The sequence below is a fragment of the Vigna angularis genome, chromosome 4, assembly GCF_016808095.1.
Source record: "Vigna angularis cultivar LongXiaoDou No.4 chromosome 4, ASM1680809v1, whole genome shotgun sequence".
Classification (NCBI taxonomy): Eukaryota; Viridiplantae; Streptophyta; class Magnoliopsida; order Fabales; family Fabaceae; genus Vigna; species Vigna angularis.
In genome coordinates, this window is record NC_068973.1 from 40,061,420 (window position 1) to 40,079,355 (window position 17,936).

The 17,936-nt window shown below is 30.4% G+C and overlaps 2 protein-coding genes across 2 annotated transcripts; one reads left to right on the forward strand and one right to left on the reverse strand.

Annotated features, from left to right (window-relative positions):
• The first annotated feature begins 3,884 nt into the window (after nucleotides 1-3,884).
• Nucleotides 3,885-7,000, forward strand: LOC108343025 (mannan endo-1,4-beta-mannosidase 7-like). Its single transcript, XM_017581042.2, has 5 exons — nucleotides 3,885-4,428; nucleotides 4,648-4,842; nucleotides 5,442-5,564; nucleotides 5,913-6,106; nucleotides 6,243-7,000. Exons 1-5 carry the CDS (start codon nucleotides 4,102-4,104, stop codon nucleotides 6,688-6,690), a joined length of 1,287 nt encoding a protein of 428 aa, XP_017436531.1. The 5' UTR covers nucleotides 3,885-4,101; the 3' UTR covers nucleotides 6,691-7,000.
• Nucleotides 6,928-10,991, reverse strand: LOC108343024 (glucose-1-phosphate adenylyltransferase large subunit 1). Its single transcript, XM_017581040.2, has 14 exons — nucleotides 10,281-10,991; nucleotides 10,038-10,163; nucleotides 9,770-9,943; nucleotides 9,285-9,377; nucleotides 9,117-9,200; nucleotides 8,981-9,036; nucleotides 8,737-8,830; nucleotides 8,443-8,628; nucleotides 8,249-8,329; nucleotides 7,944-8,030; nucleotides 7,739-7,843; nucleotides 7,460-7,566; nucleotides 7,260-7,320; nucleotides 6,928-7,168 (listed from the first exon to the last, which is right to left on the reverse strand). Exons 1-14 carry the CDS (start codon nucleotides 10,509-10,511, stop codon nucleotides 7,067-7,069), a joined length of 1,587 nt encoding a protein of 528 aa, XP_017436529.1. The 5' UTR covers nucleotides 10,512-10,991; the 3' UTR covers nucleotides 6,928-7,066.
• Nucleotides 10,992-17,936: the final 6,945 nt, after the last annotated feature.

Here is a 17,936-nt window from a genome sequence, read left to right on the forward strand (position 1 = left end):
TTTAATTCGTCTCTTACTTTTTTTGTTTAATTTAAATCTTTATTTTTTTTAAATAGTCTAGTTTAGTAATTTCAGTTAAATTGACTATGCGTTCGTATAATGGTCACTTTATGATTTTTTTGAAATCTTTTAAATTTTTATTTTATTTTAAAAAAATATAATAGTTATGTCAGTGTTATTACTACATTATATCAGTTATTTTTAATTTAAATTTTATATTTAAAATTTTGATTCAATTTAATTTTAATTTTTTTAAAATATAATAATTTGGTTTCTTCCAACTTAAAATCAAACTTAATTATAATATATATATATATATATATATATATATATATATATATATTAAAATATATATTTTTAAAATTTTATACATTAAATTATTCCAAAAAGTAATCAAATTATTTTATTTTTTACACTTATAACTTATAACCTTGTAAAATGACTGGGTTGGTGTAGTACACTGACTATGCACCCATGACGTAAAAAGACTAAAATACATTGTTTCAGTCCACCACACCACTTCTACAATCATTACTACAATCTTCGTCTGATGAAAAAAAAAACATAAAAAAAAAAGTATTACAAATAACTTATTCTATAAAATTTGTTCCAAAAAGCTTATTGTAAAAAGTATCTCATATGTTTTAGAAAACTGTTCTATAATTCTTAAAATACGTTTAATGTGTTTATAAATTTGTTTCAAAAATCCTAGTGTAGACTTTCTCTTATAGAAAGTAAAGGAAGAAAAAGTCAATATTTTGTCATCTCACATTGGTTTGACTCTGTAGCGGGCTTGTTCCAATGGGCCTTGTTCAAATGGGCGACCCGTTTTTAAACGGGCTCAATGGAGTCCTGGGATATGCCCACTTGGAATTTAACCCTATTTAATCTCTCAATGTTTTTTTATCAAGAAAAAAAAAATCTCATGATATGATATAGAGGCTCCAAATTAAGACATGCCTTTTCAGAAAATCCAGGCATGTGATGTGGTGGACCTAAACGTCTTTTATAGTATATGTAAGTAACTATCAACATATTTGTATTTAATAATGCTTCTTCGGTGTTAGCCCATCCTTAAGAATATAATTTGTCGGTGTCCTTATTGTGGGACATTAGCCCTTCCTTAACCATCACATCCTTCCCATCTCATTTATAAGTTAGGTTTCGATACTTAACTTCTTAGTTGTTTCTTAAAATACTCAATTCAAGTGTCCAAAATTAAGGAAATCGGACTGCTAAACGTGATTTTTTTTTTCAAACTCTGTTTTCATTTTCTTAATCAAATTTATGACCGGTCGACTTAACTTAATACAATATAATTGAAGATAGACCAAATATAGTAAAAAAAGTATAAAATTTGACCTAATTAAATTTTAATTTAATTCATTGAACTAGGGACAAGTTTTTTGGAACTTCACAAATTCAATTCCCGTGAATTTTTACTAACATGTAATTTTAAAAACCAATTTATGGTAAATCAAAGAGTAAATATAATATTACAAATATTATTAATTTTTACTCACACATTAGGAATTTAATCCTCATTAGATTGCAATTGTCAAAAAGATACAAAGTCACGAGTGTTTACTTTAGAAATAAGTTGATGAAACTCTAACAACATTCACACACCGAATAGACTGTTAGTGATTTATTTTTTTCTGCTTGTTGTAAAAGAGAGTTGACAATTGTGAAAATAAAAATTATTTTTAAAATATTTTAATTTCTTTTACAAATTAGTGGATAAACAAATATTTAAGAAAATGGATTTCCTAAATTCTAACTTCTCAAATATAATGAAAAGAATGACACCGACATAAATAGTTAAAGGAGGACGATAATTTGTGAAATAGGATAAAAATGGGTTCGGTTTTTTCAATTTCTAGTTTTTCTGTGTTGTATTTTACTGTACTTTTAAAATATAGTACTTTTAATATATTAAAAATATTTTTAATATATTTTAAAATATCAATATATTTTAAAAATATAAAAAAAATATCCAAATTGCATAAAAATGGACGAAACGGATATGGGAGATTTATCTAGAAATATAATAAAATGTTAGAATATAACCAATTTTAATTAAAAAATTGAGTTAGATGTAAACTACTTTACAATAACGATAAAAATTTAGTTTTTTTTATTGTAATTTTGAGAAAAATCAGAAAAGAAAAGGGAACAGTAGGCGAAAGTTTGCCCACTTAACTGGAGACACCGGATCCAGGAAAATCTTTGTGGGGTTCTCTCTATCTATGAAAAATCTGTTTTTTTTTTTATTTCTTTTACTTTTGCAAAACCATAAATCCACAGCCACAATAAAACATTAATTTCGTACGCACCCTAGAAAAATATAATTTCATTTTGTTAGTATTCAATAATAGAATATAAATTTATGATATCATTAGTTAACAATATTTGTTTAACTAAATATAACTTAAATGAAGAAATCAAAGTTTGATTTGTATTTATTAATATCACATTGAATTCATTTAAAAAATATAATATTAAAATATTATTTCATAATAATTTAGTTTTCTTCCTCTCAAATGTTTTACAAACGGCTACGAGAGAAAAAAATCATAAATTTATTATCATCACATGATTTTGGACGATATATAAACAACACATTTCAGATTTCAGATATTATGGTTTTTTATTGGTTAAATGAGTTAAATATACAAAGTAAAAATCCAAAAAATCGAAATGTGTTTACCTGACACATCAATATCAAGTCACACTATAAATCCATTGACCATTATTTGTAGAAACACGTCCTAAGGGTACCCTCCCTAGCTCAATCCCCGAAGCGCGTCGGTGCCTTTTTTTTTTAATTATATATAATATAAAATATAAAATATAAATTAAAATTACAAAAAAAATGAACCAGGAAAGTTTCTGGATTCATCAGATGGGTCCCGAAAATGGAAACATGCCACGAGGTATTCATACCACATTCATGAAATCAATATTTATATCTGATATTAAATTATAATTTTTTAATTTAATCGTGTTACTGTGATTAATGCACTTTATTTGAAGAACTATGAAACTGATTGTGTGACAAAGAGAGCATAAGGATTTTATTTTATGATATTCTTCACTATAATCGCTTTTTTGATACTTTATTCCTTGCGTTACTTGGTCTTACATTACATTGCACTTTTTGAATATTTTCTTTGTTTGCATTCCGGGTGAATCCATCAAGGAGGAAATTATGGCCTGATATTCTGCCACTAATAAATATTTTGGGAATGAATTTATCGCAGTCAATGGCTTATAAAATCAAATTAGGTTAAATAAGTTTTTTTCTTCAAAATTGACATGTTTGCAATTAAAACTTTTTATTAAAGATATCAATTTCCGTACGAATTTGTTTTAAAACAAGAAAAAGTAATTTAGCATCATTAAATTTAAGGTCTACTGAACATGACAATGTCATAAAACGGGTTTTTTTTTCTTTCGGTGCGAAAACGAAAGCTAATGCAAGGAGAAGACAACCAAGTTTACGCCGTAAATTGCGCCTATCATTTTTCTACTTTTTTGGAAGCCCAACATCACCAAAATAACTACTACTAGTATTAAACTACAGAATTATATAGAAAATTTAATAACAAGTTGGTATTAAATTATAATTAACATAACCTTTGTTGTAAAATTAAAAATGTATTACCCAATTGATTTAACTATGAGTTATTTAATAACTAAATAAAAAAAATAACGTTTTCACAAGTCACGGGGCAAGTAATTTTAACCACACGTTTTGTCTTTTTTCAACGGCCGTGATTACGGACCCACAGTGACCGTGACACGTGAGGTTTGTGGTGCTTCTCCTTCGACTTCCACTCTTCACTAGGCCCACTCTCTTGAGTCTCATCTTGTTCGAGTTCAACCACCACGTTACCACCATCTCAGTGTGCTTTTATGGCATTTCAATATTTCAATCGCCATCCAGTGTTCCACACTTTTTAAGAGTAACAAATCACGCTAATTATTTTTATTTTTAATAAGTTTCCTAACTTACCCCACAAAGAAGGACATAATCTAGGCATTTAAAAGCCCACATCGTGAAGGCAGGGAAAAGCGAGAGTGAGTGAAGTTGAGAGAATGGCGGTGCTTCGTGGGTTGCTTTTGGTTTTCTTTGTTCTGTATGTGAGTAAAGTGCTCCATGTAGAAGCAGATGATGGTGGTGGGTTTGTGAAAACAAGAGGAGTGCAACTTACACTGAATGGAAGCCCCTTCTATGCTAATGGCTTCAATGCCTATTGGCTTATGTACATTGCCTCTGATCCTTCTCAGAGAAACAAAGTCTCTTCAGCCTTTCAACAGGCTTCAAATCATGGACTCAACATAGCCAGAACTTGGGCTTTCAGTGATGGCGGCTACAAGCCCTTACAATACTCTCCTGGATCCTACGACGAACAAGTTTTCCAGGTTAGTTTCTCACTTTTCAATTTCACTACAACGGAATATTAATCAAATTTAGTGATTACAAGACTTCATCTATCTAACTCACGCCGTGTTGTAATTTAAGTCTAATTTAATTTTATAAAATCAGCTTTTAAGTGAAATCTGTACTTCTTATTTTGAACTTCCAACAGATGATGATATTTTCCCTCTGTTAACTCTGTTTTCTTGGATTGAGAATAAAAGGGATTGGATTTCGCAATAGCGGAAGCAAGAAAATACGGGATCAAGCTGGTTCTGAGTTTGGTGAATAACTATGAGAACATGGGTGGCAAGAAACAGTACGTAGAATGGGCAAGGAGTCAGGGACAGTCCATAAATTCTGAAGATGACTTCTTCACAAATCCTGTGGCCAAGGGATTCTACAAAAACCATATCAAGGTAAATGATCTTTTTATTTTGTTTTCGTTATTGTTATCCTTGTTGATGAAACAAGCTTCAACAAAATAGGATGGGTGCTGTGCGATCGAGATAGAAAGTAATGACTCTGAGAATAATTTGTCATCTACACAGGGAAAAAAAAACTAAGATTGTGAAATATGTGGTTTGTTGTGTTTTCTTTAAAGTTTTAGCAATCATGTTTTTTTTCCTTGATAAAAAAAAAAGATAAGCAAAGAAGAATGAAAAAAGAGTTAAAGACAAATTATTGTAGTTAAACGACGTATTGTTGTCCTAAAGATTCTACAACAGAGTCCAACACAATTGATTTTGTTGTAAATATTTTGATGTATTTATAAAATCTTACCGAGAATTCATGTTCGCAAGTTACACCTTTACCTAAAAAGTCTTTCATTATTGCCTTAGATTATAATTTTAAAAAATGTTTATAAATAAAAGCATTAAAGTTTATTTTTAATATTATTTATTCCTAAAATTGCACTCAACGTGTGGAATGAATGGCTTGTATACAGAAGAATTGGTACTACTGGTGAAAAAAAGAGATGTAACATTGGAGTTTGTTTTATGTGAGTGTTTTATAGGCTGTTCTTACAAGACGTAACAGCATCACTGGAATTGCATACAAAGACGATCCAACTATAATGGCTTGGGAACTTATGAATGAGATTAGGTGCCCTTCTGATCAATCAGGAAAAACAGTTCAGGTAAATGCATAATTCCGTTTCCCAAATCAATTTATTAATTGCTCAATTCCGTTTTAAAACTCTATAAATGCATAATTTCATCTAGTGAAGTTCTTGAACATGGATTGCATGTTAATATTGTTAATTATTTTTTGATTTTTTGATAACTATAGTACTTTCACTTCGTATTTTTCGTAGTTTAGTCGTTGTCAATGTACAAACAATATGCAATTATAGATAATCTGTGTACATGTGTAATGTATTGCTTGGAAAATTGTAAATATACATATAATTTACTAGGAAAAATGTAATACATGTTCTATCATCTTTTACGTAATTTTAATTTTTAAGAATTATTCATTCTGACAGGCTTGGATTTCTGAGATGGCATCTTACCTGAAATCCATAGATGGAAACCACTTGCTGGAAGCAGGTTTGGAGGGTTTCTACGGCCAGTCAAAGCTTCAGTCCAATCCAAACTTCAATGTTGGAACTGATTTCATCGCAAACAACCAAATCCCCGGCATCGATTTCGCAACAGTTCACTCCTACCCAGACCAATGGTTAGACTTTTTATTTCAATTTCTCACTTTTGAGAAGATTTCAATCAACAAAATTGCTATATGAAAAATTCAGATCAGTTGTGTACAAGATTTCCATTTTGTCGTTAAAGCTGAATGGGTCGTGTTTACTTTGCAGGCTATCGAGTTCAGGTTATGAAGAACAAATATCATTCTTAGAGCGGTGGGTGGATGAGCACATCCAAGATGCGCAGAACACTCTTCACAAGCCAGTTCTCTTTGCGGAGTTCGGTATTTCCACAAAAAGCTTCGGTGGCAACTCATCACCAAGGGATCGGTTATTCAACACGGTTTATTCAGCAATATACTCATCCGCAAGTAGTGGTGGTGCTGCTGTTGGTGGCTTGTTCTGGCAGCTTCTAGCTCAAGGAATGGATTCCTTTCGAGATGGTTACGAGGTGGTCTTAGATGAAAGCCCCTCAACGGCTACTTTGATCGCTCAACAGTCTCAAAAACTAAACCACATTCGCAAGATGTACGCCAGACTCAGAAACATCGAGAAATGGAATAGAGCTAAGGAAATCAGAGGCTCACAATGGCGTGTCGGTGCTAACGTTGGAAACTGAGTTATATGTCTTAACTACCAATATATATATATATATATATATATATATATATATATATATAGAGAGAGAGAGAGAGAGAGAGAGAGAGAGAGAGAGAGAGAGAAAGAGAGAGAGAAAGTTAGCAACTTTGTAACTTAATTGTGTGAGGATTGATCCTCAGAATGGAGTGTCCTAATAATTGTAGAAGGCGGAGTGGGTAGTAATTTTCGTTAAAGTATTAGATGTGTCCTACAAGTGTTATGGGCATGACTATCATTTATTGAGATATATGGAAAGAAACTTAGTAATGTACAAGCATGCGTTTCATCAAGGACTACGTCCGCAAGTGAATGTATTTATTTCTATACTATGATTACAAAGAGGCCTGTTGGATGCTTCATATAACTGTTCCATCTTTAATGGTTGCATTTTTCAGTGTAATCGTGATGCCAGATCTGATGTAGAATCCTTCCTTGGCCCTATCAGCTTCTTGGACACCCTGAGAAATCAATGATTTAAATCAGTCTAGATAAGAGTATATAAGTCTATTGCAGAAGTTTCTGAAAGCAACGTGTTGAAACACTACTCACATCTGCATTTGCGATGATAACATTCTTTCCTATCTTGGCATTCTTGTCGATTATGCAATTCCTTTAAAAAAAATCGGGGTATCAGGAATGGATGGTTCCAATAATTTTTTACATTATGGCATGTAAATTGGTAAGTATGGTTTAAATGTTGTTAGAATACAGATAAGAGGAAATTCTTCACGAGACTCAATCAACCACACCTGATTTTTGTATTTTCCCCAACACCAATTGGAACCTTTCCTTCTGCCAGCAAAGATGCAATTTCTGACTCGGTCTGATAGTAATCAGCACCCATCATCATGGTATCCTAGATAACAAAATCCAAGAAGGTATAAAGCATTTATCACTGATGATCCAAAACAGAAGATAAAAAGTTGTCAATCAAGGAGGTGGAGTTGTGTTAGGGATGTTAAAAATTGATTCCTACGATTTGGAGTGGAAATGCAGTACAGATTTTGGTAATGCAGATTATTGTTTACCTGAAGCTCCACACCAGATTCTAAACGTGAGCGTACTCCCACAATAGAGTGCTGAACGCTACAGTCCCTCAAGAAGCAACCGTGAGAAATAATTGCATCCACAATCTATGAAACCAACCCATATGCAAACATTAAATCAACAGTGTCATCATGTTCAGCAGAGTCCAATCTCACAAAGCAACTTAGTAATAATTGACTGACATACCTTGCATTTTTCTACTTTAGTGGGTGGGAGGAATCTTGGGGAAGTGAAGAAAGGTGTCTTTGGATCATAAAACTCAAATTTAGGAGGCTGCAAGTAATACCATAAATAACTAATTATTGGATTACTACACTTTCCCTTTTTAATGAAAACTTGTTCAATAGTAAAAATAACATTTTATCAACACTATATATTCAAGTCTTCTATTATCAGCAACATTCAAAAGAATAAACAATCAATGCTTCTAAATTGTGAAAAGTTACCCAAAGTGTATAGCCATTAAAAAATTATGGGCTATTTGAAGTAACCTGTTCTGTTAGGGCGAGGTTTGCATCAAAGAAGGACTTTATAGTTCCAATATCTTCCCAGTAGTCATTGAACAAATATGCCTGAGATGCAAAGGGAAAGAAAAAATTGGCAGGTTACTGCTGGACCAAAAGAGATTACTTTGTTGGCATTCAAAGATTTTAAAAAAGAACAACAACGAGAAATTCCCTCTCACCTGGACATTGTGCTCGCTCACTGCAGATGGGATAATTTCAGATCCAAAGTCATTGAATGAAGAACATTTCCATCTTAATAGTTGGAGCAGAGTTTCAGTTCTAAACACGTAGACACCCATGGATGCAATATAAGGATATTTTTCTGCTTCTTGTGGCGATAACCCTAGAAGAGTGGTGTCAACACGCTGCAGTAATTGAAAATTTATCAGCTAGATAATAACTAGATCAAAATCTCAATTATTCAAGTAAAAGTATGTATTTTAGACTTTAGAATCAAGATACTATCAGCATACCATTGCCTTTAGATCCGATCCCTTAGGTTTTTCTGCAAACTGTACAATTCGTCCGGTTTTATCAATTTTCATCAGTCCATAGTCTGATGCCCGGCTACAAGAAAATTAACGCTGATCAACTCCAAACTCAATTCAAGATAAAACAAAAAAGATATCATTTTCAGTGAATGTTTAGCTCTTGTGAATAAGGTGGAGTTCCTTTATTGTAAGAAATCAAATCATGCAGATTTTCACGTAGAGATACCTGTCATCCATGGGAACACATGAAACTGTGATATCAGCATTCGTGTCAACGTGTCTCTGCAATCATAGACCCCATCGAAATCAACATTAGTTTCAGAAAACTAGAAATGTTAGATGAAAATTTATACCATTTATACCTGTACAAAGTCCATATAGTCCATCCGGTAAAGATGATCCCCAGAAAGTATCAATATATGCTCCACATTCTTGTTCTTGGCATCCTGCAAGATCGTACAGACCCACATTCACTACTACATATATCAAAGTAGTATTTTTAGCAAGCACACAACATCGTATGTTTTTACCTCAAAAACCCAAATAAATTGCCTAACAGCATCAGCTGTTCCCTGGAACCATTTCTTCCCTGCCTCTCCAGGCGTCTGAGTAGCGGCCAAGACCTGTTCACATATAATTACAAATCAATTTTTGATAAAACTTGTAGCAAAATGCACTTTCCAGAAGAAATAACGAATGTTGTTTGGTTGTCTTACCACTTGCTGGTTTTAAAAACCATTTTCTCAAACAATTTCATACCACCCAGCAATCAGTTTATCATGCAACATCCAGTAAGTTCTGAAAATTATTGTAAAAAACAAGTGTTTAAAGAACCAAAAAACAGACACAGCTGCCAGATTTTCTCGTCTAGTTCAACCTCTCCCTCAATTACACACTCCGGTGTATGTCTGGCATTACCATTCACGGACTATCTGAGCAAGTTGCATTTTAAAAACTAAAAACAGTTTTCGAAAATAGAAATCAAAACTTCCTTTCAAACATAACAGTAACCCACCTCCACAAAACCGTCTCCAAAATTCATGCCATTTCCAAAGCTGTATGTCCGCGACAGGTGACGGTTGAGAGAAAAAGAGTTAAACTGCGTCAAAATGAATATTTTTCTGATGCCACTGTTGATGCAATTGCTCATGGGGATATCTATGAGTCTATAACACCCACCAATTGGAACCTGAGAATCTCATTCAAAAACAGAAACTTTGCATAAAGATTTGCAATCATAGCAACCGTTACCAACAAAATTCCAACTCAAAATCACATAATACCGCTGGCTTGGCTCTTCTGCCAGTAAGAGGAAAGAGACGAGTTCCTGCACCTCCACCCAAAATTATAGAAGCCACACTTTTTGGGTTCACTTCGGGGGTCTCAAAAGTGGGCACCCTCTGATATGCCTAAAAGGAAGCACTGCGGTTAAGAATTGAAACTGAATGCTTATTAAACAATCAGACACGCCAAACTGAATAAAAATTTCCTTTCAATATATGATGTGTGTGCATTTGTTGATTTACCACCGAATCTTCGTTGATGTCTGATGTGAGAACAGCACGTGCAACTCCAGGAGGCTTGGAGCTTCTAAGATTCTTACTGGTTTGTGAAGTTTTGCATGATTGAACACTTAAAAACCTTGTGTTCCCACTTCCCCTTGTACTCTCACCCCAGAACCCACTTCTCCTGCTTCTTCCAGTTCCCTCACTGACTTTAGCTAGAATGCCACCAAAGGTTGCACGAGTTGACTCCATTGAACGACGGAAAAAGGAACCTTTCGGGATTTGGTAATTGGTAGTACTTTTCTGCTCAATGAAAATTGGAGTACAGAGTTTGTAAGAGGGAAGGAAGAGAGGAGCTAAATCACTTTCATAAAGCGCCTAACTTTTCAGACAATTTGCACCATAAGTTGAAGAATCAAAACTGGGGAGATTCAAGTGAAAAAGGGCCCCAAAAAAATCAGATTTTTTAGAGAACCCACTTTTCTAATTGAGAGTTGGTTGAAGGAAAACGAAGGTGGGGCCTGGGAGAGCAGAAAATAGAACTTAGAGAGAAATGTGGCAATGGAGAGGGTTGACAGAGGGAGAAGAAAGCGATGAAGTTGAACACAGTGACTTTAATCGGCAAGTAAGGGGCAGATTCCAATGTGAGGCTCACGAGAAACCTGCGAAGTCTTTCTGTCAATGAGTCAGCAGTGCCTTACTAGTTTTTCTGACTTGCTCCCTAACATTGACACTTCCTAGTTCCCACCATTGTTACGTGTTTCTTTTCTAAACTTTCTTTAACTTGCATCAAAATCGAAAACGTAAATCCTGATTGATTTAGTTATTAAATTAAGTCATGTTTCTTAGTTCTTAATGTTGTTTCTTTGTCTTGTCTTTCTATTCTCCAGTATTTTGAATAACCTGATTCGGATTAATATGATAATGGCTTTTGACGGTTATACTTTGAGATTTAACCAAAATTATTTAACTTTATAAAAATCTAAATGAAACCATGATTAAAATTTTATAAGAATTAAAGTCACATTTTATGAAATAATAGCATTAAAAAATAACTGTAAGCCAGCTTTTCATTGGTGTATTCTTAATTATTTATAATAAAATGACTCGTCAAATGGAAACGTTTAAATGTTATATTAATTGACAAGTAAATTTTAACACGAATTATTATTTGTATGCATGGTACAGTGTGATTATCACTGTTTTCATTTTATTTTTATTTGTTTGTATTCGCATTATATATTTCAAAATTAAGAGTTGTTTCACTTGAATGTTCATGAAACATTCTTCTCGTAACGGGAGAATATTGCTGTATTTTTTAACGATGGAATAATATAGCTGTATTAAGCAACAGATAAATAAATGTGAAGTATGATATGATTATTCCCATGATCTTATTGAAGTAAAAACAATATTATTTTCTTCTTTTTCTTTTGAAGAATCTTCTTCAAAACTTATTGTTGCATACTTACATATTAAATTTAACTTTGATACTTTTCTGGAACTCAATTTATTCATATGTATGTTTAAAAATTATTAATTATTCGTGCATGGGGATGAAGCTAGTTACGGATAAAAATGTTTTTATTGTGAATTAAAAATAGATTTCCCTGAATAAAGCTAAGCTTATCATGCATTGAATGAGGAACATGTTGAGGAAGAAGTTAGAAATGAATTGGTGTTAATTTTTATTATTGTAAATATAAATAAATAAATAAATGCTTAACGTGGAGATCTTTAAGGAGGTGATGATGATATCTTATTTATAGTAATAAATTAATACACTTTCCTCCGAGTTTGATTGCGATGACCACGCACCTCACTATTCAAAGACTCTCGGGGAAATAACAATAATTAAATAGTTTAAACAATAAAAAATATAATTTATTATTATACATTGACCATTCCTGACGAAATCTAAGTATAAAAAAACTTATACAAAAAATATATACTCATATATTTATAATTATACCTATTGATCAGTTTATGATCAACTAGGGAGTCCTTATTTATCAGTCTGAATACAAATTTATGAGTCTAATTGAACTGTCAAATAGATTATTAATTATATATAAATTTAAATAAATGTTTCACAACTTAAAGTGCAAGTCATCAACATCTAAACTAACCATGAATAACCAATCATTAATTTGATGAACAAGACAATGAATTTAAGCAGCCAATAAATAAATCAGTTAATAATAAATTGGACTGATCCAAATGAAAAATCACATAATAAATTAACCTTAAAAATTAAGTAGAATATGATTACTCATAATTAAACGTGATCAATTTTAATAAAAATTCATCATAAAACAAAAAAAAAATTAAGATAAATAGATAAATTATGTGCATTAATTGTTATAATAATTGTTATGTGTCAAATGTTAATTAATTTTGGTATCGAAGTTTTTTCTAAAAATATCTTTCAACTCGTTTAAACACCAAAAGAAACACTTTGTAAAAAATATCTAAATATCAACATCGAACAACACAACGTGAACAGTTGAATTTGATTTCACATCCTAAACAATAATATTAGTAAGAATGAAATGGTTGCTACTTTTTAAAAGGTCAAGAAAACAATGAGTGATAAAAAAAAAAGTGATACTTACAAAAGAAAGTGATATTAAAGCGTTATTTATGTGTTATTTTATGATTTAAAATTATTTCATAATCAATAATAACAATTATAAATATTAACCTTGATTATATAAATGGTGTTAAAATATTTTTAAAGTATTGTTATCTTAAAAAAAAATAATGATACTTTGACAACATTTTTTTGATAATATTTTAACATCATTTACATGTTATCTTGTGATTGGTCTAAAATTACTTCACAATTAATAATAAATATTCATAAACACTAATATGGATCAATCACAAAATGACATATAAAAAAGTATTAAAATATTTTAAAAAAAATGTTGTCAAAGTATATTATAAAAAAGAATAAAGCATAGGCACGTGGGAGGGTTATCACACTGAGTGAGTGGTACTGTTAAATGGGAATGCGTGAAGTGCAGAGTGAGGTGAGTGAAACATGTGACATTTCTTCTCAATAATGTGTCAACCTAAGACCCACTTTGGTTTTGTTTGTCTAGTATCTTCATTCCGCCTCTACGATTCAATGTCATTCACTAATGCAAATGTCATTCACTTTGGTTTTCTGGCATTATATTTTTCAATTAAAATAAAACCTATCAAATTTGTCATCTAAATTCATATATTAAGATTACCCATTTAAGAACCAAACTATTTTGAGTAAAACTCATTCAAAATTAAAGGATTAAATATATTTACTTTCAAAACTTATATGTAAAATTAAAATTCGTTATCAATTTTAAATTTTAATATATTTTTATCTTTAATTTATTTAAATTTATTAAACAATTTTTCTAACTAAAATTTAAATAAAAATGTATTAAATAATATTAACAATTCAAAGAGTAGTCTAAAACACTTTTAACGTATAAAAAAATAACATAATTAAAATAACTATATCTACTTATTTTTAAAATTTAAAGACTAAAATATATTAAAATCTAAGAAAAATAAACTATAATTTCATATAAAATTAAAAAAATTATAATATATTTAATTCAAAACTAAAACACCTCTTCATACACGTAATATACTACTGTTTTTGTGACGAATATTATGTTAAAAAATCACCATGTCAAATCAAAATTAATATTCAAAGGTCAATTCTACTCACTTTCATAAATTTAAGACGATACAAAATTATTATTAAGATTAGTGTCCTCCACAAAAGACCTATTTGATTGATATGTATATCTTACTTAGATAGCCAATGGGGTGCAGGTACATTATAGCTATTATAATGTCTTAATGTGGGGAGATTATTAAAGGCAATGTCCAGTTTCAAAAATAAAACTGATACACGTCTTTTGCTTCCTTTAAGGTCCAAAATGAACTTGTAGCAATAAAATAATAAAATAGAGTTACGGAACGATTACTTTTTATTAATTTTAATATATTTGCGGTATTTCAAATTGAAAGTTAAGTTTTTTTTGTCTTTTCAAATTAAAATTAGTTTTTTAGACCCTGTAATGTGAAAAATATTCGAATCATTTGAAAAGAAATCAAAGGGTTGTATAATCATATAAATGGTGTAATTCGTAAATTAATTCTTTTGATAGTATCTAAAATTGATGAAAGGTTTTATAAAATTAAGAAAAAGAAAATAATATTTTTTGTAAATTATCCCAAATCTAGAGAACTTAAAACATATGTAAATAATTTGTTTTATCGGTCACGATTCATAATCACCTTGTTTGTTTTTATCATACATTGTTTTTCTCGTGTTTTTTTAGGGTCCATATAGTTTAAGGTTTGGACAGTCGGTTAATGGGCTTCGTAGCGAATTTGCTTTCTTCACTTCGTTAATGTTGATGCACCTCTTATTATCTATTTTTGTAATGGGCTTTTTAAAATGTAAAATACTCAATCTAAAAGTTTTATTTTCTTCTGCATCTCGGTACTTTGTTTCCACACTCCCATAAATACAAAGTCAAATGATATTCTAGATTGTATACTCTAGAAGTCTTTTTTGGTTTCAAAATTACAGAATGGGGAAGTATTTTTTTGTTGTTTGAAGAAAGTTTTGAAAAGGTTATTTTTAATTTTTATATTATATAATCTGTAAGTTATTTTCAACTTCCGATTTGAATAATTAAAAAAGTTTTTATTTAAAGCCAAAAAGTAACTTTGAATCTGTGTAATCTATTTTTTTTTTCAATTTATTCAATTTTAAATATAATTTTAACTTAAAAATCTATGAAAGACAAAGTGAAAATTTTCATACTAATGAAAGTATAGAAGAAAAATACGGAAATACAAGAAAAAAAAATAATTCTAGAACAAATGAAAGGAGAGTGATGCTCCCTCCACCACCCCATCTTCTCCCTACACCTCTCCAATTTTTTTTTTTTACTTTTACTAATTTTACTTTTTATTTTTTAAAACCCTAATTTCAATCCTCTCTCACTTTCATTTTCCCTTTCATTCTTAGTACCAAGCCCCCATCTCCCACTTTCACTTATTCTCTTTTTCTTAATTTTAACTTATGTTAACACAACATTTTTCTTTTTCGTTTCTTCTTTCTTTCTTCTCTCCGTTGGTGCGTAGTGCATCGTTTCACTATGCATTCAATAAAATACTTCTTGTTCGCATCGTCATAATTGTTTAATTGCACGTGATAGTGTACACTGGAACATTAACCATCATCAAGACATTGAAACAATGTTTGTGTAGTTACAGTCATTTATAACAAGGAGCTTTCGGGTAGTGCAATAGTTGGTAGAATCAAAACATGTTATAATAATAATAATATTAACGTAAGTTATTACAAGAAACTAGGTAGTAGCAGCATTGTTGTGTTTCCCCTTTTAAGGGATCACATGGAGGCCCATGTGGGGGAGGAATTTAGACTTTAGCAAACACAACTATGAAAACTCAACTAAGAGGATATTTATTTTATAGCTTAATTAAGTGCATATTTTTTATTATTGAGATGATTTGAAAAAGAAATAATAAGTTATGTGGGGAGAAGAAAGAAAGAAGAAGAAAATGTTGTGTTAACGGAAGTGGAAGAGAGAAAGTAACAATGGAGGTGGAGGACTTGCTGTTGAGAGTGAAAGGGAAAGTGAAAGTGAGAGAAGATTGAGATTAGGATTTTAAAAAATAAAAAGTAAAATTAGTAAAAGTAAAAAGTAAAAAAAGTAAATTTGAAATTTTAAAAAAATTGAAGAGATATAGAGAGAAGATAGGGCGGTAAAGGGAGATCACTCATGAAAGGATTGGAAGAAGGTAAAAGCTTATTCTGGGCTTCCAATTCCATAAGTAAATTAAAGTATCCAATACAGACAAAAACATGGTTCAGTAGGTAAGGAGAATCCGATTATTTGCTTTTACTCGAAGAAAATGTTAATACATGGATCCTTTAGTAGTACAATTTACATTTTGTTTTCAAATATCCAAAAAATTTAAAAATATTGAACTAGGCATAAAATGCATATGAAACATACTTTTATATAGAAATGGCATCATACGTCTCATGCAATTATATTCATAAGTTGCACTTTTTGACAAAGTCATGTTAATTAATATGTTTTAAGCAAAATATTGTCACATCACCGTTAGGATGACAAAAAAATTCGCGTCCGTGAAAATCCGCAGATAAAACTCGTGACGGATAATTAATACCATGAATATTTACTATCTGCAGGTTGTAGGTAGTGGTATTTTAATACATATTTATAAACGGGTGAGGTATGAGTATTACATTATCTATATCTGTGAATATCCGCCACTAACTTATATTTTATTAAGTTAAATTTAATTAAAATTAACATTAATTTATATTTTATAAGGTTAAATTTAATTAAAATTAATTTTTAATTATGTTTATATTTAATTTATATTATATTAAATATATATTTTTTGTAATTTTATTTTAATAATTTATAAAAATATATTTTTTAAATATTTGCGTGTATCGGGTTGCAGGTAGGCACTATATGTGTTTGACCGTTGTCATCCCTAATCACCACTGAGTTAAGATCATTACTTAAAAATTAACGGAATAAAATCAGAGTTAAGATCATTACTTAAAAATTAACGGAATAAAATTGATTGATGCATATTAACTTAATTGTGAATGAAGTTGACAATTTTTTAAGAATAAAGATAAATATATTTAAACTTTAAAATAGAGACTAGCCTATTAATTAAACTTTAAAAATATATTTAACATTAAATATATAATATAGGACAGGAAATGATGCATGGGAAAATAATGTTCTTTTCTCTTTTGTGAAATTAATTTGGATGAATGAATTGTTCATGGATTTCATGCATGAATGTTTTCTTGGTCGTTCCGTGAGTGGTTAGTTACGTCCTTCATCCACGATCCTTCTTTCAAACTTTCCCCTTCATCTTTCTCATGCAAAGTAATCTCAGCCCTTCAATGTAGATAATTTCACATTCCTTTTACTTTTAGTCTTTTCGCTTCTTCTTTTCATGACTTCCATAATTAATCACTCTCTTTCTATTTGCTTCCATTGGATTTGCTCTTCAGACTTTCTTTCTTCCTTCCTTCTCAGGAAACTTTATTTTTTTTCTGTCCACTTTATTCGATATCAATGCATCTGCTTCCTACACAGGGCACGGGAGAACGAAATCACAGTAAAGCAAACACAAAAAATCAATAATAATAATCACGATAAATGTATTGGCAGTGTACGCTTAAAAAATTATGTATGTTTATGAAAAATAATATATCTTATAGATATAACAATATTATTACAAACTTCTAAACTGATTAACGAAACTTTCAAAGTTTTTACCTTACTTAACCAACATCTCCCACTACTAAATGTTGTTATACATTTATTTCTTCATTAATTCCAATCAATGAAATAAAACTTCTAAAACGGAAAAACAAAACGCAATTAATTATAAAAAAAACTCGCTTTAATTAAGATATTATAATCAATTTATCTAAAATGTGTTATCTCAACAATATAATTTAATGATCAAATTACATCACAGATAATTCATAAAATTTACATTTAGAGAGATGAAATTTAAATGAATTCAATAATAAGTTCATTTTAAACTTGCTTGCGTTTTTTTTTATCTATTTTAAAT